The sequence below is a fragment of the Coptis chinensis genome, chromosome 4 (genome assembly GCF_015680905.1).
Source record: "Coptis chinensis isolate HL-2020 chromosome 4, ASM1568090v1, whole genome shotgun sequence".
Taxonomy (NCBI): Eukaryota; Viridiplantae; Streptophyta; class Magnoliopsida; order Ranunculales; family Ranunculaceae; genus Coptis; species Coptis chinensis.
In genome coordinates this window covers 64828812-64852242 of record NC_141459.1, presented here as the reverse complement: position 1 = coordinate 64852242, position 23431 = coordinate 64828812, and the positions used below count along the sequence as shown (strand labels likewise).

General features: G+C 35.6%; 1 protein-coding gene, 1 long non-coding RNA gene and 1 pseudogene across 3 annotated transcripts; 2 read left to right on the top strand and 1 right to left on the bottom strand.

The window, feature by feature from the left end:
• The first annotated feature begins 9080 nt into the window (after positions 1-9080).
• Positions 9081-12659, top strand: LOC147504392 (vesicle-associated protein 4-1-like). Its single transcript, XM_086557294.1, has 7 exons — positions 9081-9485; positions 10047-10117; positions 10404-10485; positions 10616-10734; positions 11556-11633; positions 11736-11855; positions 11948-12659. Exons 1-7 carry the CDS (start codon positions 9215-9217, stop codon positions 12005-12007), a joined length of 801 nt encoding a protein of 266 aa, XP_086413420.1. The 5' UTR covers positions 9081-9214; the 3' UTR covers positions 12008-12659.
• Positions 12660-14531: 1872 nt separating this feature from the next.
• LOC147504391 (uncharacterized) lies at positions 14532-17239 on the top strand (annotated as a pseudogene). The gene is made up of 2 exons (XR_015193041.1): positions 14532-15481; positions 15768-17239. The product of XR_015193041.1 is annotated as an uncharacterized LOC147504391 (transcript).
• A 3115-nt stretch (positions 17240-20354) lies between these two features.
• LOC147504390 (uncharacterized) lies at positions 20355-22748 on the bottom strand. Its single transcript, XR_015220394.1, has 3 exons — positions 22711-22748; positions 20890-21831; positions 20355-20735 (listed from the first exon to the last, which is right to left on the bottom strand). It is a non-coding gene; the product is annotated as an uncharacterized LOC147504390 (long non-coding RNA).
• Between the last annotated feature and the right edge of the window lie 683 nt (positions 22749-23431).

Here is a 23431-nt window from a genome sequence, read left to right as displayed (position 1 = left end):
TTCAACTACATTCTTGAAGACATAGTTTGAATAACATTATCACACGTCTAACAATGAACAAATTAAACACAAAATTAGAGAACTACTCCATTATCACATACACTTTATTTACCAAAAATCAGTTCAATGGATCCTATACATATAACATATACATAATCAATTCAATACATGCATATTCCATAATTAATATATAAATAACACCGTACCAAATAGCTAGCTTGAAGCTCTGAACATCAGACTTTTTCTACATAATTAAGGTAAAAGACTAAAGGATTAAACACCGTATCATAGGTTGAAGCCTTGAACGCCATAACCTCACACCAAAAAGAAGGCATACTACACATACCTATGGAAAGAAAGACGGGTCTTAATAATCTCTCTACCAAGAAAACCATTCCTCTTATTTCCTAATTTTGTGTCTGGTTTCCTATCTTGGTCCACCATTAGATAATACTGTGAGGTATGGAAATTTAATCAATAACGTATCTCATGCACTCACGGCTGTAAATACTTGCAACAAGTATATCCCAACCAAGACCATGAATGTAGATATTAATGAATATCATGATATGCAATTGTAGGAATTAGTTAAAGATACAAATTCATTGAAGTGAAGATCGAGTTAGTAATGGAAACCTTGCATAGGAATTCATGTTTTGAAAGCAACGAAGGGTCCAATTTCATGCTATTTGTTTCCTTATCGGATCAGAATTGATTTCTAAATGTGGCTTATATTTGTTTACCTTTTTTTCAGTATATTATATTTGTTAGTTCAAGGCTCAATTATGAAATTAAATACACAAAGATATAATTATTAAGCAGTAAATTATATTTGTTTACTTAAAAGTTCAAGTTCAATTAGGAAACTAAATACACATATATAATTATTAAAAGTGTCCACGTGGGAGAACTCTCTCTTGGGAGAGCGCCGCCTAGGAAAGAGACTGTCCACCTCAGCCGTACTCTGCTTTAATATAGAGAGAGGTGATAGTAGAGCATTAGGAAACTTCAAACAATTTAATAAGTGCACTGTTCAAGTTGTATAATATTAGAATTCAGAGATATAGAGAGAGGTGGATATACACATCTGAAGAGTTTTAATTAGACTCAAAAACTTTAATTACACGTGGCATAGTAGACTCAAAAGCTTTAATATTAGAGTACCACCTAGGAGAGAGAAAAATCACTCTTAGAGGTCTCTAATTTAGTATATAGATAGTATATTAGTTATGACCCAATTCCTATAGGTTGTAGATAACTTGCATACATATGAATGTGGGCTTTTGGGCAACCAGTTCCATCATATCGCTCCATCTTTGGAAATTCGAATCTATATGGTACTCTAATCTGTGGATATGGACACAGATTATCAAGGTCCGAGTCCTCACCTTTAATCTTGGTCATTGCTTCTTTCAATTTCTTAATCTCCTCCATTACGGGATCAACCTGTGGTTAGATTGGATTTTGCACTTGGTATTGGGGGTTCGTGTAGAATAGTGGTTGTGGAGTTTGTAGAAAATAGGTTGGGGTTGGTAACATGAATGGGTTAGACATCATGGTTGTAGTGGGATATTAGTTTGGACTTTGGAAAGTTTGATGAGTTGATGGTTGAGGCATGTAGGTTGGGTTATCCTGAGGAAAAAATTGGGATGGAGTATGGGTTGGCATAGGAACATGCAATTAGGTTTATCTATGTGTAGCATGTGGAGTGGGTAGTGAGGTTGGTAGAATGGTAGGGTTGGTACTAACCATGGGGGGTAGTGTGGTGCTTGGTTGTTGTGGTTGACCCAAACTTGGAGTTATTGCAAACTTTGACATCATTTTGAGAAACATCTTTTCCATCGCCTTCTCCATCAATTCCTCTTGACTGGTAGGGGTTGATGATTCACTAGAGCCGTTTGTATGAGGAGTTCGAGTGTTACTTGATAAAATTTGCTCTTCAAGTGGAGGTACTAGTGGAGAACTTCCTTGTGGCTTAGACATTTGTGATGAAGATATAGGTGGCAGAGATAACGCTTGAGAAGAACCGTCTGGTAGATTCTCCATTTCAATCAGCGAGTTAATGGTTTCGCGAGATAACCTTAACCCTGCCCTTCTGTTCCAACTGGCTTCTGGATAAACCTTCTTCTTTCCTATCTTAACTGAAACACCTCAAAAGAAAACATAAATCTGACTCTCTAGGGTGTCCCCAGTAGAGTCGCCAAAAAACCTATACGCACAAAAATGTATACCTAGGTCTATGCAATTGATTTTAGAGTCGCCACTAACTAATTTTATTAAGGAAAAGTTGAGTAAAACCTATGTGAAGGACTAGCCCTCAAAACTAGATGATTATTGGGTTCGGAGTCAAGGTACGATGTGGGAAGGTGTTAGGCACCCATGCTCGCCTGGTAAAACCAACCTTACTTCTATTGATGTGTAATGTTTTGAGATAGGTGAATGAAGAAAGCTTGAAATTTTATTACCATGTTGGATGAACTTCGCTAAATTATTTAAAAGCTAATAACTATATGTTAGAGTAAAACTAAAAAAGTAATCCTAATATGCAATACTAATTAAAATAAAAGAGAAAAAGAAATATGACACCTTGTTTGGAATGTTGCCTCATACTTGATTGTAGATTGATTGATTGATTGTTGATGAATGATGATGATGAACTTGATCTTGAATTGACAACTTTGATTATTGAAACATGTGATTTGGGAGAAGAAACAACTTTTGATGAAATGGAGCTTCTACTCAAGATTGAACTAAGAGAAAAAGATGGCTAAAAATGAAGAACTAGAAAGAAAGATGAAGAACACTAAAGAAAAAAAGACTACTAGGCTATTAGCTCTGAATAACTAGTTGAAGATCCTTAGCTCAGAATAACTAGTTCCAGATTATTAGCTCCGAATAACTAGCTCGAGATCCTTAACTTTGAATAACTAGTTCCAAATTATTAGCTCCGAAGAACTAGCTCCATATGTTTTTTATGAGTGAATGAGACCCCTATTTATAGTGTTTGGGCGTAGATTCCAATATGGTAACGAGTTTAATCAAATGGTTGAGTATTGATTAAGAAAAATCCAATGGCTTGATATATTTCTGGATGCACCTCCTAAATCTGGCCCTTGATTCAAGAGGTGGGATAAGGGATGCGATCTTGGCCCTTGATTTTAGGTTTTTGTAGATGGATTAGGTAAAAAAAAAACCTAGATGTCCTCAATATTCCTACAACCTTGAGTTTCCAAACATGACTCCAAAAATGGCATATTCTCTAGAATATTCTTGATTTTATAGATCAAATCAAATCAAACAATTAAGGAAGGTTATCTAGGGTTTTAGAGGCTTGAAAATAGTCTAGAAACCCTAATGAGAAGGTCCAACACGAGCTGGATCCACAGCCTGCAAGCACAGGTCCAAAATCCACAAAAAATGCTCATTTTGACCATTTTTTCAACATTGCAAATTCCCTTTGACCGGGTCAAAAATTAGGCAAACTTCTCTTCACAAAAATTGTTCACTAATTCATTTGGAAGGCCCATGAACTCTTAAAAATAACCTTGGGTCAAAATCTTACTCCAAAAATGTATTGTACTGAACAGCGCGCACAACAGGCTGAAACAAGATAGGCCAAGATTAAGGTTTCTGAAATCCATAAGGAAACTAGGCAAGCTTGTACTCATTTCAAAGTATTTTTTGAGGGGAATTCAAATATGAAATAAACTCATCCAAAGAAAGAGTGGAAAATCGAAATCTGGGCTCCAAAGGGTTATAGGGGCATTTTGGTCATTTTCAACCCAAAACTCAGAATGCAACGAAACTTCAGCCATAGCTAGAACATGATTGGAGAGTCTAAAGATACTAGTAAAAGATGAAAAGAAAGAAGTTTGATGTAGAAATGAAGACTCTAGAATGCAAATCACCTTATATGATCAAATTTAATTAAAGGCAAAATCGTGAATGAATTATGCCTGGGGTGCAAAATTGGGGTGTCTACAGCTTGATTAGGTTGAGTAGCCATTGAACTGGGGGGTGGGGTTGTGACCCATATACATGACACTATTTTACCATAGTTTACCTCACAAGATAATTGGAAAGACAAACTGGGTGTATAGAATCGATCTTAGGGGGTCTTAATTGCCAAAGTTGTTGTGAATGCATCTAAAAGAAGCCTTTTGAGACCTAGAACTATTTAGTAGAAGTTCATTGGTTAAACTCATAATAGTAATGCTTGTTTTCAGTTGTCATGAGTGATAACAATCTTGCAAATATCACACTATTATTGAATGTTTTATATGCTAATTTAAATGAGGTTGTGTTTTCTGTGAAATTGGCATTGAGTGGTTGAATGTTCATAATGAACTACAAAAATAGAATCCTATAATTTCTGAACAAGAAATTTGGATCGGAAGACTAGCAGTGAGTACATCCACGTCAACATTCACTGTGATGACATTTACACGTTTCTTAAGGAAGATTCATCAACCTATAAAGATGTTGTTTATTTATGATAAGTGTCTTTTTTTTAAAGATACAACTCCTCTAAACTGGACTCTTGATTTACACAATCATTAAGGGGAGGTAGTTAATCTACCTCTTGGGGGATCTATAGGTTAAATTGAATTTGGATCTTTAAGAGGAAACTAAAAAGTGATAGTTGTATTGTAAAATGCATGGCTAATATAAATAGCCAAAGGGTTTCACTCAGAGGAAAGATTTATACTATTTTATAACTTTGCTCATGTAACTAGAATTTCTTATTTAGAATTCTAAAAACTCTAGTTGAGTAGCTATGATCCACAATTTTATTCATCAAATGGTTTTCTAAAAACTTTTCTTAAATAAAATAATAATCTTGATGAAGAAAATTATATGGATCAACTTGAGGAACTACAGTACCAAGTAGTACCAGGTGATGAACTTAAGGTATACACTTTAGTTAAATATTTGAATGAGTTGATACAAGTGCTTATAAATGGCATGAGAAATTCGACAGTATATTGGTGTCTTGTGGATATCAAAATAACGATGTTGATAAATATGTGTACTTTCTTTAGGGTAAAGTAAGACATATATGTGTTAATCTCTCTTTGTTTAGATAATTTAATATTATGAGTGCTAGCATTGAGAATGTTTATGAGACAGAGAAATTTCTATTGAGACACATATAGACTCTCATTAAAGATATGATAGTTAATTATGTTGTTTATCTCATTTTTGTAACTAGCATGCGATATTCAGTTGTCAAGATGTTGACATTTGAATATGGTTGTAGCCTACAACGTATCTTAAACCAATCCGGCCGGATGGTATAGAGAAATTTTAGGCACGACAGAATTAAATGACTGGTAAATATTGGAATAAAAACTCATGTTAGTCTCATTATGTTGTTATAGCATTTAGTAGAAATATTTTTCATTGAAAAGTGTGGGTATTATGATAGTAAGTCTATGCTAACACCTCTTGTGGCAAATATCATCTTATGAAAAATATCTACTTGTGTTTCTCATACTAAATATGTCAATATCATTGGTAGCCTATTATAGTTAATGGATTATATATGTGAGACATGCACTGCCTACATTAATGGCATACTAAGTTGATAACCTATTGTTCTTATAAGGAACATTGGATGTATATTGTCAACTTATCCAAGTACTATAGCGGAGCCATTGATTATGGACTTATATTTAGTAGATTTTCATCACTGTTGGAAAGGTAATGTGTTATAAACTGGATCCAGTAGTGTTTATGTATTTACCCTTAGTGAAAATTGAGTGTCTTGGATATCATCCAAGCTAATCGCCTTAGAAAAGGCATGTGATGATGCTAAGTGGGTTAGCAACCTCTTGGCAAATCTTCTTATTGGCTCTAAACAACCTCCTGATGTGTATATGCTTTGCAATTGTCTCATTATAATAGCTAAGACATAAAGAAATATGTGCAATGGGAAAAGTATACATATAAGTTGATATATAACTCAATCAAGCAGCTGCTAGAGATTATGTTAGGTCGGACTTAGTTTGGCCACATGTCTGATCGCACCACTTATTCGGAGGTAAGTGGTTATACGTCGAGGGGGATGGGACTTGTGCCTATTTATAGGGCGACACTGACGACAACCCTACCTATGTGATTGGGGATCCCATGAAGTAGGTTCAAAGAGAAAAACAAGTCACATCATCATCTTACGTGCAATGCTATCGTCTTATTTATTTATGAGACGTCTCACCCTATGGTGAGATGGTACTATAATATGCATTGTATAACTAGAATTGTAGTAAGTAAGGATGAGTTCTTTAACTCTTATTGGATTTCATAGCCCATATTTTAATGAGGTGGTGTATTTAAACTGCAATGTACACCTGATGGAAATCTACCCATGTGAATATAGAATTAGGTCGGTTCTTATGGATATTTAGGCAAGTATTCTAGAGCATTCATGTAGTACAGGTAGTGCAAGGCCAAAAAACGCAACACCGCAGAACAAACAATACAATGAAAGAGCAGTGTGGGTATATGTCCTCTATCTCGCTACAAGGGAATGTTGGTTCAAAGATTTTATTCTACCACTTTCACGTGAGATATCAGATATGATTTGTTGCCCTATAACTGGTTCAAGCCCGTAAAACACCATTATTTTATGCACTGTAATTTCGATTCTCTTTGGCACTTCGTTAACCCTTTTGTCATATTCTATTCCAAAATAGTGGGGGACTATAAGTATTTTGAAATAGTGAGGGATTGTTTTAATTCTCCTTCGTGTATTTCAAACTACTTGTGTATACAAAGTGGAGAAGTAGAACAATGATTGTTCCCTCCTACTTTATGTTTGTGTGATCACTCAATGGTCATAATGTACAACGTACTTTACATCCTTTTGCAATTTAGATACTTTACTTTTTTTTTGCACTGCAGTACTTTGTACAATGGTTTTTCTTTCAAGTAACGACCATGGGCCAAATTCCGGTCAAAAAAATGCTAACATGTCATTTTTTTTTTGTTACTGTGGCATCATATCATTGTTTGGTATGCCACAACAGCTAAAAAGAGCACATGAAAGGCACGTGACCCATTTTACTCTCCTTCCCCATTTTTTTTCGTACCCATTTAACCTTGTTTGAAAATTAAAAATGGGTATGGCTGAAAAGATATCAACTAACAAGTGTCAACACCTAATAAACCATGCATAAATGTTGTCTTGTAAATTGAAATTATTTGAAATTTGAATATGTGTGAGGATTGAGAAACGGATTAATCAGTTAGATGTATTATTGGCTTAAATTGCTATAAAAACTCAAACAGATTTTTTTTTTGTGGGTAAGAACTCAAACAGACTATAGTTAGGTTTATTTAGTGAAAACAAATAATGGTGAAGGGAAAGGTATTTGAAATTCAGGGAGATAATAAACAATTTGAGAAATCAGTTGAAGCAGTTCGAAAAATGATGCAAACAAAGAATGGTAAGAGGATATTTATGGACATTGCAATGGAAGATGATGAGATATGTTTGAGAGTTTGTACTGATTGTGGCAGAATTTGTTGTATTGAAATGATAGAACAGAGGGAAGTGAAGCTCAACGAGAACCAAGTCCAGAAGTTCCACCAGGATTTGAGAGACGCCTTAGAAGATCACCCAGGCTAGCAGAAGAAGCAGCAGTATCACCATAAACACCAACACTAACAGCAGCAGCAGGGCCATCTAGGCAGCAAGTTAAAGAGGTTGTGTTGGCTCTACATGATGCTGGTGTATGCATGACGAAGAAGAGGTTGTGTTGATTGAAGTGTTGTTGTGGTGTTTGCTGGTGTTCTAGGTTTAGTTTTTGTGTGTTAAGTTTGTTTTAATTTCACAGTCAAGTGTGTAAGTGTCATATTTAATTTTTGTGTTTTCGTTTGTGCAAGTGTCATGTTTAGTTTTTTTGTGTCATGTTTGTTTCGTTTATGCAATAGGGTTTATGTGAACTGTTTTCGTGGAGAAGAAGAAATTGTGAATTTAGTATTTAATTTCTTTTTTCAGTTTTTAAGGAAAAAAAATGTGTTTATCACGTGCTTTATTAATGCCACCTAATGAAATGAATTGACACGTTGTATATTCCAGTGCCCACATCAGCATTGATCGACTAGAATTGAGTCATAGTCTAAAAGTGCAAAAAAACTAATTGTACGTACTGCAGTGCAAAAAAAAAAAAAAAAAAAATCATCTAAATTGCAAAAACATGTATAGTATGTTGTACATTATACCCGTTAAGTGTTTGTGTGATAGTTCCACATTGGTAAACTACCACTAATTTTGTCGGGTTCATGCTTGAGCTTGGGCTTCTCATGTGTGATATGTTAGTGGGCTTAGCCAATTCCCAAAACTAGTTTTGCTTCTTGAGCAAGTTTTGAATTTCTTATTACAGTAGGTTTCTAATATTGTATTAGAAACAAAAACAAACATTTGATCTCTATATAAACAGGACGCATGTCCAGATCTAATTACTCAATAAAGAAACCCAAAAACCTTTTCTTTATCTTTTTCTTCCAGTCGTCAGAGAGAATTGTGTTGTTGTTCTAGATAGTAGTCTATTGAAGTGTATCTTAGTCTACTTCAGTCATTGAATCATGTGAGTAGAGACGCCTGTGAAGTCTTTACACCATCTGAGGGAGACGAAATCTCTTCTTAAGGACATTGTACTCACACGGCTTAACAGTCCATTCTTCCTCTGTCCTTCTATTCTATTCGATGATTTAACCCTTATACAACAAAGTTAACTGCTCTTTTATAACATTTGAAAAATTAAGCCCATGGAGTAAAATGAAATGACGTTTTCTCATAAAAATAGTCACGTGCGAATGGGCTATGGGGCTTAGGGTCTTTTAAAACATCTGTAAGAACGAGACATATTCCAGCTGTTTTTTTTTTTTTTTTTTTAACGTCCGTTAAATTTGAAGAAAACGGGCCGTATCCAGACCCTAACTAAACCCATTATTAATGGACCACCTGAATTAATTAATTTTTTCAAAAATAATAAGTCGACGGATTTGAACGCCGTTTAATAATAATTCGAAACTATTCTTAATAATCACCTAACATCCGAATTGTCCCAACAAGTCTTTCACTCCATCATTTCCCACTTGCTTAAAAAACAAACAAACAAAACCATCTCTCAAAACTCAAGTCTCTTAAATATGTTTCACAATAAACAAACTAAACTAAACTAAATTAAATTAGTTTTAAAACAACAGCATGGGAATCATTCAAAACAAAGCTTCATCTAATGGAAAAGTTTTTGGTTTGTTTAAAATGCCTTTTAAACAAACAGGGACAACTTCTTCATCTTCTTCTTCACAAAACCTTACTCAACAACACCAACACAATAATAACCAACATGTTGACACATCATCTGTTGTTCCACTTGGTGCTTCTTCTACTAAAACAGTTTCATCTGTTGCAAGATCTCTTCTTCCTACTCGCCGTCGACTTCGTCTTGACCCTTCTACAAAGCTTTATTTCCCTTGTAAGTAGTAGTTTACTTGCTCGTTGACTTGTGTTTTTTTTGTATGAATTGTTTAGTTAACTTGATTTTGAGACTCATAATTACTTTTGAAGAGTATTGGCTGGTTACTTGACAATTAATAGGTGTTATATTGTTGATCATTTATGAATTGATAGGTTTTTGAGAAGAGGGTTTGTTGAATTACTGGACAACTGATATATGCCAATACCAATGCCCAAACTATGGCGACAAATTGTAACAAGTTCGCCAAGTTTTATGTACCTGGTTTTTGAAATTTGGGTTTGCTTCACCTGCTGATAATATTGATCATTTGATCAGTATATACTCATTTTTCTCTTTAGGAGGAGATGTTAATCCATGTTATGCTTAATTAGTAGTGTTTCAGTTATGCTCAAGGAATAGGTTTACTGCTCATAACGTCTTTTCTGTATATAAGTGCTGGTGGCTCTTTGTCTAATATAACATGTGTTGTATTTGTTGTCTGGACTGTTATTTCGTGCTCATTTTTCATTTTTCTTGTCTATTTAGTGGTTGGCTGATGTGTACTTATTTTCTTTATAGATGAACCTGGTAAGCAAGTGAGGAGCGCCATAAGGATTAAAAACACTAGCAAGTCTCATGTGGCTTTCAAGGTGTGAACTATGAAGAAATTTGTTTTCAATAAGTATTTAAACCCTTTCACTTTACTTTTGCTTATTCGGTTTAGAGGTTCGTATTGGTAAATGAAACATGATGTGGTTGAAATTTGAAAGTTTTAAATTGGATTTATTTTATAGACATCAGGGATTTATAGTATCTACATTCACATGGCAAATTAAGAAGCTGATATGTCATAGTAATCAATGTTGACCATATATGCTGTATAACATCTGAAGTCTGACTACACAACTTAATGTGAACTTGTTTTTGTTCTTTTAGTTTCAAACAACTGCACCAAAAAGCTGTTTTATGCGTCCTCCAGGTGGTATACTTGCTCCGGGTGAAGCTATTATTGCAACAGGTAATAGCTTAATTTCTTACTATCCTCTCAATATTGAAGATGCTTAGGCAATCCAAAAGTTCAAACTACTGTACAATCATTTTTTTTTTCTACTGGCTGCCTGTTTATAATTTCGGTTTTGAATTGTTAGTTTTCAAGTTTGTTGAGCAACCTGAGAACAACGAGATCCCAAAAGATCAGAAGAGCAAGGATAAGTTCAAAATCATGAGCCTAAAGGTTAAAGGAGAAATGGACTATGTGCCTGAGCTGGTGAGAGGAGTACCTGTATTATTATTTTATTTTATTATTTTTTTAGGTAAAAAATATTATGATCTCAAATAGTTCACTGTGGTTCCATCTCGTTTGTAGGTGGAGGTTTTTGAAGATTTATTAAGTGCAAATAGTATTTGTTGTCATTTGGAATTAAATCACCGAATTGAAGTTTATATATTTGCATTATTGTTGTATTCAACAACAAATTATTTACAGTGGCAAAGAGCCTCCTGTTCCTGTTAATAGAGTGGTAGTGGTTTATGTTTTAAGTCCACAATATCCTTGACAGCGTTACCTATGTCTCTATGAAGCGATCGTTAATACCGTTCTCAGGCTTTTTAGAGGTAATTATGAACCCATGTGTTAAATTAACACTTTGAAGGCTATTATTCATATTAAATTTGTATTCCACAACCAATTTATTTACAACTGCAAAGAAGCTCTTGTTCTAATTAGAGTACAAGATCTTTAGCTTGAAGGAAAACATTAAGTTTTTAGCTTCTTTAATTTGTTCTAGAATTATAAATTTGGTACAATTATAGTGTGAGTAAATTAAGATGCTGATATATGTGAACACTCTGGTTTCACACGCTTGAAAGTTCACAACTCCTACCTCCCCCATTAACCTTTTAATGTTTAGTTCCCCTGATGCTCCAACTCATTCATCTATGGGCGGAAGTTGATGTTCATTGCCATCAGATCCTTATCTTTTCATATTTGTTTCAGAGAATTTGAAAATGTGAATTTGCAATCTTTACAATTTAGTTGTGCTGAATCCTAGATGTCATCCCAATACCAATTACTTTTCTTTCATACAGTTTGATGAGCAGAGAGATCAAGTAGCAGTCGAACAGATTTTGCGGGTTGTATTTTTAGATGCAGAGCGCCCTAGCTCAGTGAGTGGAATGGGACATCAATCTCTTATGTGTACATTCTTTAGGTTCTACCTATTTACTTGTTAAAAACCTGGATTCACCTTACCATTGTGGTTTCTATAGGCTCTGGAGAAACTAAAACGGCAGTTAGCTGAGGCTGAAGCTGCACTTGAGACACGTAAGAAACCTCCAGAAGATACTGGGCCTCGAATTGTTGGGGAAGGACTTGTCATTGATGAATGGGTAAACTACTGTTTTTTCTTTAATTTGCTAGCGCTTTCTAAGTTTGACCTCACATTTCTTCTCATTCTTTCTTTCATTTTGATCCTTTTTAGAAGGAAAGAAGAGAAAGATATCTTGCTCGACAGCAGGTTGAAGGTGTTGATTCAGTTTAAGATGCAGTTTGTTGTTATTGCTGCACGATTTTCTAATCCGAGCAGGAGATTTCAGATTTCTACAGAAAAGAATGTATCATTTTCAACCCTGTTTTCTTTTCGGGTTTATAGTGAAGGGAGGATGTGTGAAAAGGTCCGACTAAGAAGAGCCAAAACGTGTTTGCGTATCATTAAGCAAATGAAACTAGTTACCTGTATTGTTGATGCTGGAGATAATGTCTATTTTATATGATAAAATAGTTTCTACTGTAAGATAATTGGTGCACGAGGTCAGAAACGTCTTGCTGCTATTCTTTTAAGGTGTTTGGACTTTGGACTAGTTGCTTATAAGCTTTTTTCTGCTGATGGTTGTCATTAATTCTTTTGACATACTTCACGGGAGTTTGAAGCATTGTGCAACAACCCATAGAACGAGAGATGGTCGGTTCCAGACTTCCAGGTTCTCTGTACTTTCATAGTTTCCTTTATGGAATCCCAACTTTTTCTGTTTTGTTGGTTTTCTTGTGTAGCTTATACCACTCGTAACATATAAAAAATACTGTACTTTTCTATTCTGGGGAGGGGATTGGATCGTTCATTAGTATCATCGAATGCAATGTACATTTGATCCCAGTATATGTTGATTTTTTAATATAATTACTTGTTTGTGCCATTTGAGGTTTTTGTGTCAAACGTCTCAAATTTTCAGTTTTACTTTCTCTTGTTTATTGGCACAACTGAAGGGTACTTGGAAACTTTCATCCATTAGCTGCATTTAGTAGGCAACAATTCCCTCTGATGTATTCGCTTCTTGGTAAAACAGATCCTAATTAAGTTGTTCAGTTCCATATCTTGAGGATTTCATTTCTTGAAGATGTTATTCGTAGCAACTTCAATTAGAGGCCAAATCTTGCCTCCACTCGGTTGAGCTCTATTAGTTCGCCTGCCAAATCTTGCCTCCACTCGGTTGAGCTCTATTAGTTCGCCTACTCCGATCTCCACAGACTCTGTCACCATCTAACAATGACTTCTTGTTAAGGTGGTTTGCTTACAATATTTGAATCAAAGACCATTAATGCTGACCATTAATACTGAGTAGTTGAGAATGCTCCCAGTCAAAACTCAAAACCCCACCCAAAAAAAAAAAAACTTTCTTCAAAACGACGAGTTCATTAAAGAATCAATCAATTTCTCTTTAGGTCTCCCTATTTCCACAAACACACCTTAATTAAAACTCGGTACCTCTGAAGAAGCAAGAAAACGTCTTCAATATCAGTATTTTCTTTTACAATCCAGATTAAAAGAAAAAGACCAAAGAATCGATGGGGCGGTGGTGGTGGACAGAAGAGAGGTAGGGGTGGTCAATTAAATGAATCAGTTTTGGGTGATTTTAGAACTTCACATGGGGAATCATCTTCTGTTATGCCAGGTTAGTCATTTTGATTCATTCATTAACATTAATGATCTAGCTTCAAATTTTCATATTGAATATCTTCAATGGAACAGTACTGTTAGTCGCAAGGGAGAAAAAACATAAAAAATTATAGAACATCGTCAGTTCAACTCTATCTGAGCTAAATATAGGAAAAGTTAAAAGATGAGAGTCTCTAGGACATCTGAACATTACCTCATAGGTTTGTCAACATCATTATCCTTTCATTATTGATTATTTCTCAAATCGATATCAAAGTCTAATACTAAACAATAATAGTGTCCTTTTTATTATTCCTGTCTCATTTTCAATTATCTGTTTCATTTAAATTTTTGTATCGAGCCTTGTGATGCTATCTTTTGGCGGACGATGGGAAGCCAAAACTTCTTGAACAGAGGAACAATTTGAATCCGAATAACAACATCGTAACTAGACTGAAAGAATTGAGGTTGGACTTGACTACAGTGGCACAGTTGGGACAAAATCCCATGGGAATGCCCAGTTATGAACACGACGCAGACACTAGCTCCCCTCCCCCCACACACACACACACAAAACCAACGAACACCCACAAACCAACGAAAAGCACAGCCTAGACATAGCAGGATCAGTAAAAATGTGAAGCAATCTTACCCTTTGTACAAAGCCCAGCCGTTTGTGTCAAAAATCAGATAGAACGATTCAGCAAATGTCGAGCCGTGATACTGCACAGAGGAGGTACATCAGTTTAAGGTTCTTTAATTTTTATTTTTATGACACAGCTAAATGGTCCTTACGGTTCTGTTATTATATCCACCTAACAGGGAGAGGGTGGGAGGCATAGCTAGTAATTCACGAATTATTCACATCAGTTTAAAACGAATAATAATAATTCTTAATTGCGAATTATTCGCGAATTTTCATTTGACATTTGTATTATTTTTCATGAATAAAATTGTAAAAAATAAAAATAAAAACGGTCCTTATATATCAAAATTTTAAATGTTATATAGCTTTTAAAGTTATATATATCCAAAACCTATATCGTTTTTTTAGGGCGTTTTATTGGACCGAATATTTAAAAGTATTATTGTTGAAAATTTTCTCTTAGGCAAATAATTGGAGCCGGGTGGGAGGTACTACACTTTCCATAGGACACTAGACACATCTTGATGTTTTATTTACTATATGAGTATATCTAATTTGCTCTCTTCCCCTTATTTCCCTTGGCCGAGAGAGGAAGGGAGGAAATCAACCAAAAGTAGCACATCCAAAGAATAAAACATGACGCTTTCAGGAATAGAAAGGAAAAAATATACATTGCACTTGCAAAAAAATAATTAAAAAAAAAATTATTGCAACGTTAGGTTACCACCATATACAGTATGAACAGAGTTATGAAATTATGAGATTTGCAAGTATATTTTGCGTGTACAAAGCGCATCACATCCAATATTGATGGTGGAAGATCCCAAGCAATAACTAAAATCTGAAGGGTCAATTGCTACTCATTTTCTTAATCATCTGCAAAGTACTTCTCTTCAGCATCATGATTGACTTCCCTAAGCCAGTGATCATCCAGCGTCTCATCATTGTCAATTATGGAGTAATCTAGGTACTGAGAATCTTTTCCTAACAAAAACTTTTGTTGCATGACGTGAGTGAATTGTTCTATTTGATCTTCCATCTCAACAGCGGATAAACTTGCTTTCTCATTAGACTCAATACCATTGCTCTGAACACCATTGCTTGGATCGTTGTTGTCTGGCTCCTAGAAAAGTAAAATAGTCAAAACAAGGCAAAGACACGTTAAATACAGTCATGTCACCAAACCAGCTTATTTAAGAGCGAAAAAGATTTGCTTGACTATAGCATCCTCGGCTAATCAAGGTATATAATGGGTACTGGCCAAATTTTATAGTGGGGATAAATGTTTATGCACGTATTAGTATGCTAGGTTTGTTATTCATTTTGCATTAATCAGGTTGCAAGGATGTAGTGATAATCCTATTCACTATAGCAAATGTTCTTCGCTGAAAGCAGACGACCAAATTCCACGCCCACATGTACTAGCCGCCATGCCTGTGAGTGAATTTTTTCTAAAACTTAATTCGGCACTAGATGTTTGATTACTGTTTTAAACAACTAATAGTGATCTTATTAGTGAGATGGCCAGTACCATTGGGTTGTCTATGCAATCTGCCAACATATGTGAGGTGTATTAACTGACTTGGCATGCCCTTCTTTATTGTTGAGTTGAAATTTTAGAGATTTTACTATCCAAGTCTTTAATGACACAGAATCTTTAGATTTATGCCAAAGGGTATTGTGGAAGATGTGTTGTGATCAAGTTTATTGAATTATCGACAGGGAGTTTGTTTTTGGGTTCTTTTTATGGAGTTGTAGACTTGCAAGGGCCGATGCACGTTCATCATCAACAACACCCACATGCTTTGCATCAACAACAACAGCACCTGCATTCTCAGCAGGGATCAATGGTTCACCCACCAATGCACGATGTTTTTCCCCTCACAGTTGGGAGGATGCACGAGTGTGAACAGACGATGACCATAGTGGAATATAATAAAGGGGAGAGGGAAAAGACAACGACAAGTGATGAGGATGAACCCAGTTTTACTGAAGGTGGTGTAGATGGGCATGGTGAACCAGGTAGAGGGAAGAAAGGGGGTCACCATGGCAGAGGATGAAGTGGAATGATACAATGGTGATACTTCTGATCACTGTAGTTTCTTACATGGGTGAGGATGCTGCTGTTAAATGTAGCAACGGGAGAAGAAAATATGCAATTATGCAAAAGAAGGGGAAGTGGAAGTCAATCTCGAAAGTCATGGCTGAAAGAGGATATTGTGTATCACCTCAACAGTGTGAAGACAAGTTCAATGACATCAACAAGAGATACAAGCGACTCACATACATCCTTCGAAGGGGCACTTCATGTAAGGTTGTTGAAAATCCTACACTTTTAGATATGATGGACCACCTTTCGGAGAAAGCTAAGGAGACTGTTAGGAAGAGATGTGCCCATACCACAATGGAAACAGACTGCATCTCCTTCCTGATCCATCATTGCAAGTCCTTGCAACTGGCCCTCAGAAGCAGAGAGAATGATGAAATTCTTGATACAAGAAAGAACCAACAAGATGATGTTGGCGGCGGCGATCGGAGGCCGACGGTGACGACCATGATGACGAGCCCGAGGAGAATCATGATAATGGGGCCATGTTTGGGTTTCAAAGGCGGTTTTGCAAAGAGGATGAAGTAGGGGCATGACCATGAAGATGTGAGTTTGGAAACCCCTTAACTTCGGGATTGTGACAAAAGATCTTATCCTCACCCACGTAACACCTCGGATGTTCTCGGAAGGTAGTAAAACACGGCTTGGTTCTGTAGCGGTGGATAAAGTCTCGTTCACTTCAGTTGGAAGAACAGAAGTTGCAGATTTAGGCACAAATGTTGGAGCTAGAGAAGCAGCAGTTCAAGTGGCAACGATTTAGCAGGAAAAAAGATCGAGAGCTGGATAAACTAAGGATTGAAAATGAGCGGATGAAGCTTGAAAATGAGCGTATGGCATTAGAATTGAAACGGAAGGAACTAGAAGCTGGCTATAACTGATAGATGCAAGGCATCATATTATACACAGGGCTGAGAAAAAGAACTTTTTAATTTTCTGTACATCAATGGAGGATGGCAATTCATGTATACATCTTATATATTCCCAAATTTGCTCAAAAGTCTTGGAAAGGCAAATATATGTGTTGTGGGTTTTAAAAATGTGATATTACTCAATGGTGTGCATTATGGAAAATATTGTTTCCTTCTTATATTCGTGTATGTGGTTGTAGCATTTGAATATGTTAATTGTAGTTTCGATTTGCGTCTCATGATTGAATTTCTAGCAAATTTGAGTGAGTTGGCTAAGCTTAGATCACCATATATTATACAACGTACTTAATCATAAGATCATCTACTATTAATGTAGCATGCCCGGCAATGGCCGGGCCAATGAGCTAGTAGAGAATACGATGGAGATCGTCTGCTTGAAAAGTAACTCATTTTGTTCTTTTTCCAAATAAACCACTAGTATAGACTATAGAGCAAGCCCAACAGAAATTACTCTCCAATTACCTGATCACTGTTCAAAAGTAAGGTTAACTAGTATTACTCCCTACTAGATGAGCCAATTAGGATTTTTCTCTCCTCCTAGATGGGAAATTACGGTCTCCCCAATATACAAAAATAAAAATACACGGCCACCCATCTATCTAAGGAGAAAAGGAATCTTAATTGGCTCATCTAGAGAATAATACTAGTTAACCCATACAATCCTATGAAGAAATAAGTGTCGAAATCTGTTTGTGGGAAATGGTTCAATGTGCAACATTGATATGTACTCGACTTGCTTGGTCACACATAAAATCTTCAGAGATTCGACCATAGCAGATAATCATTCTCATTCCATAAATCCTGACCAAGTGATTCCTCGGTAACAAAAGAGCAGTACATTAAACAGGTTACATCCACCAAGTGGTCGAGCCCCTCAATGCTTGCATAGTTTACATAGACTTTATCACTTAGTTCTTTTGGGCTGACGAATTTAGCTTTGATTTCTCTCAAATTCCAAGTTACCAATCTGTGTTTTGAGCGTTTCCTATTCCTACGTGCTTCATACTATGTTGGATGAATGGAGCTTTATGTTGGCTTGTAAGCGTTTCGCTCAAATTGCGTAGAGAGCTTAAGTGAAACTTAGGTGGATGGTTAAAATTTCGGTATGATGGGTTGGGTTTGGAGTCAACTCACTAGCAACCCATCTATACATCAAGCTCAAGCCCAAGATGAGCCTAAGAACCTCTCCAGGTGAAGCCAACACAAAATACAAACCCTACCACACGAACCATTGCCTAATTCTATAGGATTATCAGCAGTCTAGATTAGGAGTGTGTTTGTTATGATGGAAACACTATGGAAAGGAAAGGAAAATAAGAGTGGTCCACCTTTTCCATAGTTTTTAAGGCGTTTGTTTACCCATGGAAAGGAAATGGGCTTTTCCATATGGAAACAAATGGAAAAGATTTTGTGTCTTTAGCTAACCCCTGAAAATTTTGTGGAAAGGAAAGGAAAGGAAATAGATAGATAGGGACTTACTACTAATACACCCCATCCAACAATACAATTATTCTTTTCCATAGCTTTTGCAAACAAACATGATTATTCCTTTCCCCAATTTTTTCTTTCCTTTCCCCAGTTTACCAAACACATACCATTTAAAATTATTTTCTTTCCATTCCATTCCATAGTGGACCACCCATTTTATTTCTTTTCCTTTCCATGAGTTAAAATTTAACAAACACACCCTAGATTGCGACATAATGGAAAGCAAAAGAAAGATAACTGAAGATTTTAGACTGCTTGCATAAAAAGACAAAAATCTTCAGGCATGTGCACTGCCAATTATCTGTGGAACGCCAGAAAAACTTGTGCAAATACCATTGGCTGTGATCGATGAGTCATGTAGGCCACAAAGATGAGACTGCCATCTGTTTACTTGCAGCATCACTTTCGCTTCTCTTGCCTGTATATACTTGCATTTCTCGTCATCTACTCATCTCATCGCTACATTCTGAAAGTCGTCTATTTCATGAGAAGTTGAGCACAATAAAACGTAAAGAAAAACATTTTCTAACGACGTTGTCTTGTGCTTCTTTCTGCGCATGGAAAAAGGAACGCAAATGCACACCTTTGGCTGAGAATTAGGAAGGCACATGGGTACATGGTGCCGTGGTGCTTACTTGCAGAGCAACGACCAAATTTGTTAGATGGTAAACTGCTTTTTTTCGCTAAACTAGATGGCAAATTGCTACTTTTTTTTTTTTTTTTTTGATAAAGGGTAAACTGCTACTGACTACTTTTTTATTATACTTTTAACAATACTAGCATTTTTTTCAATTAACCATCAATGTAGCAAGATTGATTTTTAAAAAATTACAACCGAAGTCTACTCAAAATAAGTCCAACCAAATTGCAACCGAAGAAGCCCATCGAATTCTAACCCAGCCGCAATTGTTGACCACTCTAGTTAGAGTTGAATATTATATTTACATATTTATCCTTATCAAATATAATAAATTACAAATAAAATCAGATTATAGCATTGTAAATAGAAATTATGAGCGAGGGCAAAATTAGAAAACAAAAAATCCAGTTGATAGAAATAACACGGTTGCTTGGGGAGTTTTCCTTATAGGTAAAAGATTACCCAACTGTACCGAAAAAGTGTATTTGACTTTCACCGCAAACATGTTTAACGACATTCCTGGGATCGTGGGACAAATAATAGTAATTCAATATAAATTGACCACAAAACTTGAACGCATAGTCTATGTTTTGCATTGGAAATTCAATGCATAATTGCATAGTCTACTTTGTCTTTACATTTCAGCTTATCTATAACTAGGTATTACCCGTGCCTTTGGCACGGATTGTTTTAATGTTTTCTTGATTAATATTATGTAGAATTAATTAGAATAAAATGATGGAGATAAATATTGGTACACTATCTTATTCTTTATGTTATGTCTCTTTTTTTCTTGTTCACTACTAACCTGTTAAGATAAAATAATGTTTTTATTTCTGCTATGTCTCTAGTAGCCTGCAATTCAACTTTTAATTGAATACCTAATGCAAAAAGAAAAGGTACTGGTGTTGCCATAAAATAACTTAACAACGAGCAACTTGTATTTTTTTGCTTCCATATGAAATAGTTGACTCAAGTATTGCACATGCATACATGACTCTAAAATCCTGTTACCAAAAGAAAATAATCCAAAGAATATAAATTGATGAGAACTCTCTAAAATCCTGTTATTACCAAGGAAAACCAAGGAATATAGATTGAAAAGATTGATCATTGACGCTTACATATCTTGTTTTGAACACGCGAAGACCGTCTAAAAATTGATGTTTCCATATTATTATAAGTTTAATTCCCGCCACCACACCCATGAAGTACCATTTTCTAACAACAACTTCATATTGCGTCCATTTTCTAACAGCAACTTGGATATTGATAACACACTCAAGAGAGAATGTGATGCCTAAGCTTTTGGCCGGCCTGTGCCACTTTCACCAAGCCAGATTAGCTTGTACTGGAAAGGTCTCTTGCAGTGTGTGGTGTGCTAGGTGAATAACGGTGTTTACTATGAATAAATGTTCTTTAGCGCTGTATTTGAACTTGAATCATCGGCTTTCATTGTAAGTGCAAAATCGTCGCGTCAATTGAATCAAGTACCTCCCTGAATTCCTTATTCCACTTTTAACAACCTGCAATCCTCAACATTTACCAAAAAAGAAGAAAAAAAAAGTTAAAATTTGGTTACAACATGATCTAGCAAGCAATTTTAGACAAACCCATAATGAGGTGTGCCAAGTGATCAAAACAACTAAAATTCAAATATTTTAGAAGGAATGTGTCTACCGAAGCTTTTGCCCCATACAACTTTCATCCAAACATGTCTAATGCAGCATTGCAGCCTATGCTTAATAAAAACTCCAAGCTAGATCAGTTAAATTCCACTATAGTCCAACCTAAGCCTCCCTGCAATGCTTACCATTAAAAAAAAACACTGATAATGTAACAACAAAATCGAACTACAAAGCAAATTAGGAGAACCCCCAACGAAAAGAAGTATGGGTGACTAATTTTTGATGTCGGGATATGCTACGTACAAATCAATATAATACGTGGATCCAAAACAAACCATCAGCTTATTATTTGAAAATTTTCATGACGTGGAAGAAAATGAATTATGATACATATGGCACTAAAACAAATAAAAAAAAAATTGTATAAGCAACATTTACGTTGGGTCGATTTGGCCACTGAATGGAGAATATCAAGATGGACAGTGTATAAGTTTGAGAACACGTACTCATGCATCCAGGAAGATCTTTTTGAAATCCCTACACACTTTTATGAAACCCAACTCCTCATTGAACAACTTAGTAAGCACCCCATTCTAGGCTCAAGGTTGTATAACACCTTGACCAAATTTACATTTATCGACGGTGGATTGAAATGTCCCACTGCTGGTTGGATTGGCCGACTGACCTTACATTTTCATATATTAATTTCACTATGCGCTAAGCATTCCAAACCAATCACAGGTCTCCCATAAGCATGGCTCAACAAAAAGATAAGCAAATAATCAATGACTGACCATCAAAACTCCACAAAATAAAAATGGGAAAATAATGAAGGAGAGTACCGCAAAGAGGCACAATCAATAAAGTGGATCAAAGAAATAGTTCAGGTATGAAAGTTACCAATTTCGGTGACAACCCATTCCCAAGGAATTACTACATCATTTGAAGCTTCGATTTGGCATAATTTAGACTTATGCTCAACGTTCAACTTCAACTGCATAGTTCAAAAATATAAATAGAGGCAAAGCAAACTATGAAACACTCTACATGATAAATTTTGGCAAATAATAAAGAAGTACAACAAATAAGGAAATGGGAAAGGAGAATCACGATTTGTAATGAAATAACGCCATCAAGAAGTATCTTAGGCACTTTCCGAACGGCACTATAAGTTGCATTTTTCAATTCTAAATAAATAGTATGTAGTGCTATGTTCAACCTACTCAGGCAGATGAGACATACATTGCTCAATCTAGTGAAGACTTCACATAGTATCCTATGGTATAAGAACTACAATGGTCAGAAACATGATTCTTTTGGTAGGGTTTAACTAATATATTGTTGGGGGGAATTATTAAAGATATCTTTTTGTGTAGACATCATTCCTTTAAGGTAAGCATTCTTACAATGCCAATCACATTTAAAGAAACCTAAAACCTAACAAATCCTTTTTAAAAGATAGGCGACCTCTATAAGCAGACTGAAAAGGTGATCAAATGAAATCAAATAGAGAATAAAGTAAAGAAAGTTCTATTGTTGAAAGCTTTAGATCAATGAAGATTAGGAGGTAGAGTTGGAGAAGAAACTTCCTCAAAGAGAGCTTGGAATGAAGAAAAGAATAAAGTGTATAATTGCGCTTAAAAATAAATAAGTTCCGAATAACTTACCTTCTATGATGGTCTTAGTCAAATTAACTTGCTTTCATCAATCTTAGCCTCCAAAACACTATTGATTTTGTTATTTGGTTATCTAAGCCACTTGATGTAGAGACTAATACCATACAAAATGTTTTTGAAATAAACAACTACTCTAATAATAGCACGGGGAATATATTTTTCAAGATAGAGTTCAACATTATGGTGTATGTACTTACGCTTATGACAAAAATGAATGTGTAATTGTTTCTCTGAACCAAGACCTGAAAAGGCAAAAGATGAGATGTAAGGTGACTTGCAAGGAGAATTGCTACCATGAGCAGATGAATAGATAAATTCTTTTTGCATTAGAGATAGGAAAACAATATACTAAATCAAGAGTACCACTTGGCGTAAAACTATATTCAGCGATTAGTAAGGCTTTTGCATTAAAGAAAAAGAAGAAACAACTCACCTATTTTTATGGAAATGGAAGTGAACTACTCCTTTGATTCCCCTTTTTTCATGGTGATATCGACGACACTCAAACTGAGTGCATGAGGGGTTTGGAGAAGAGAGCGGAGAGTGGGGATTGCATAGGGTCATGGGTTTCATTAAGCAAATTAAGAATATGAAGCGTTTTGGGAAGAATACGTGGTTTTAATTCTCAATCATTATGAAAACCTACCCGTTCTCTCTCACTAATATAGTCTAATACTAACCTCAAATGTAGCATACACATTGTCATTGGCCACTTCTTGGCCCCAAATAAATGTGTGAAGACTCTATCTCAACCACTGATTTTGTTTGTCTTGTCCTCACTCTAGTGCAATCCCAACATGAGAGTATCGACCGCTAAAATGCCTTAACCGTAATATATTTTTTGACTTTAATTATTCTAAGACAAACAACAACTTACGAAAACATAACAACTAATAAATCATATCAAGTGTACCAAGC

Coding starts and splice junctions, on each gene's coding strand:
- LOC147504392 (XM_086557294.1), top strand. CDS start 9,215: ATGGGAATCATTCAAAACAAAGCTTCATCTAATGGAAAAGTTTTTGGT. Junction 10,486..10,615: donor TGAAGCTATTATTGCAACAG/GTAATAGCTTAA, acceptor TTGAATTGTTAG/TTTTCAAGTTTGTTGAGCAA. Junction 10,735..11,555: donor TGGACTATGTGCCTGAGCTG/GTGAGAGGAGTA, acceptor TCTTTCATACAG/TTTGATGAGCAGAGAGATCA.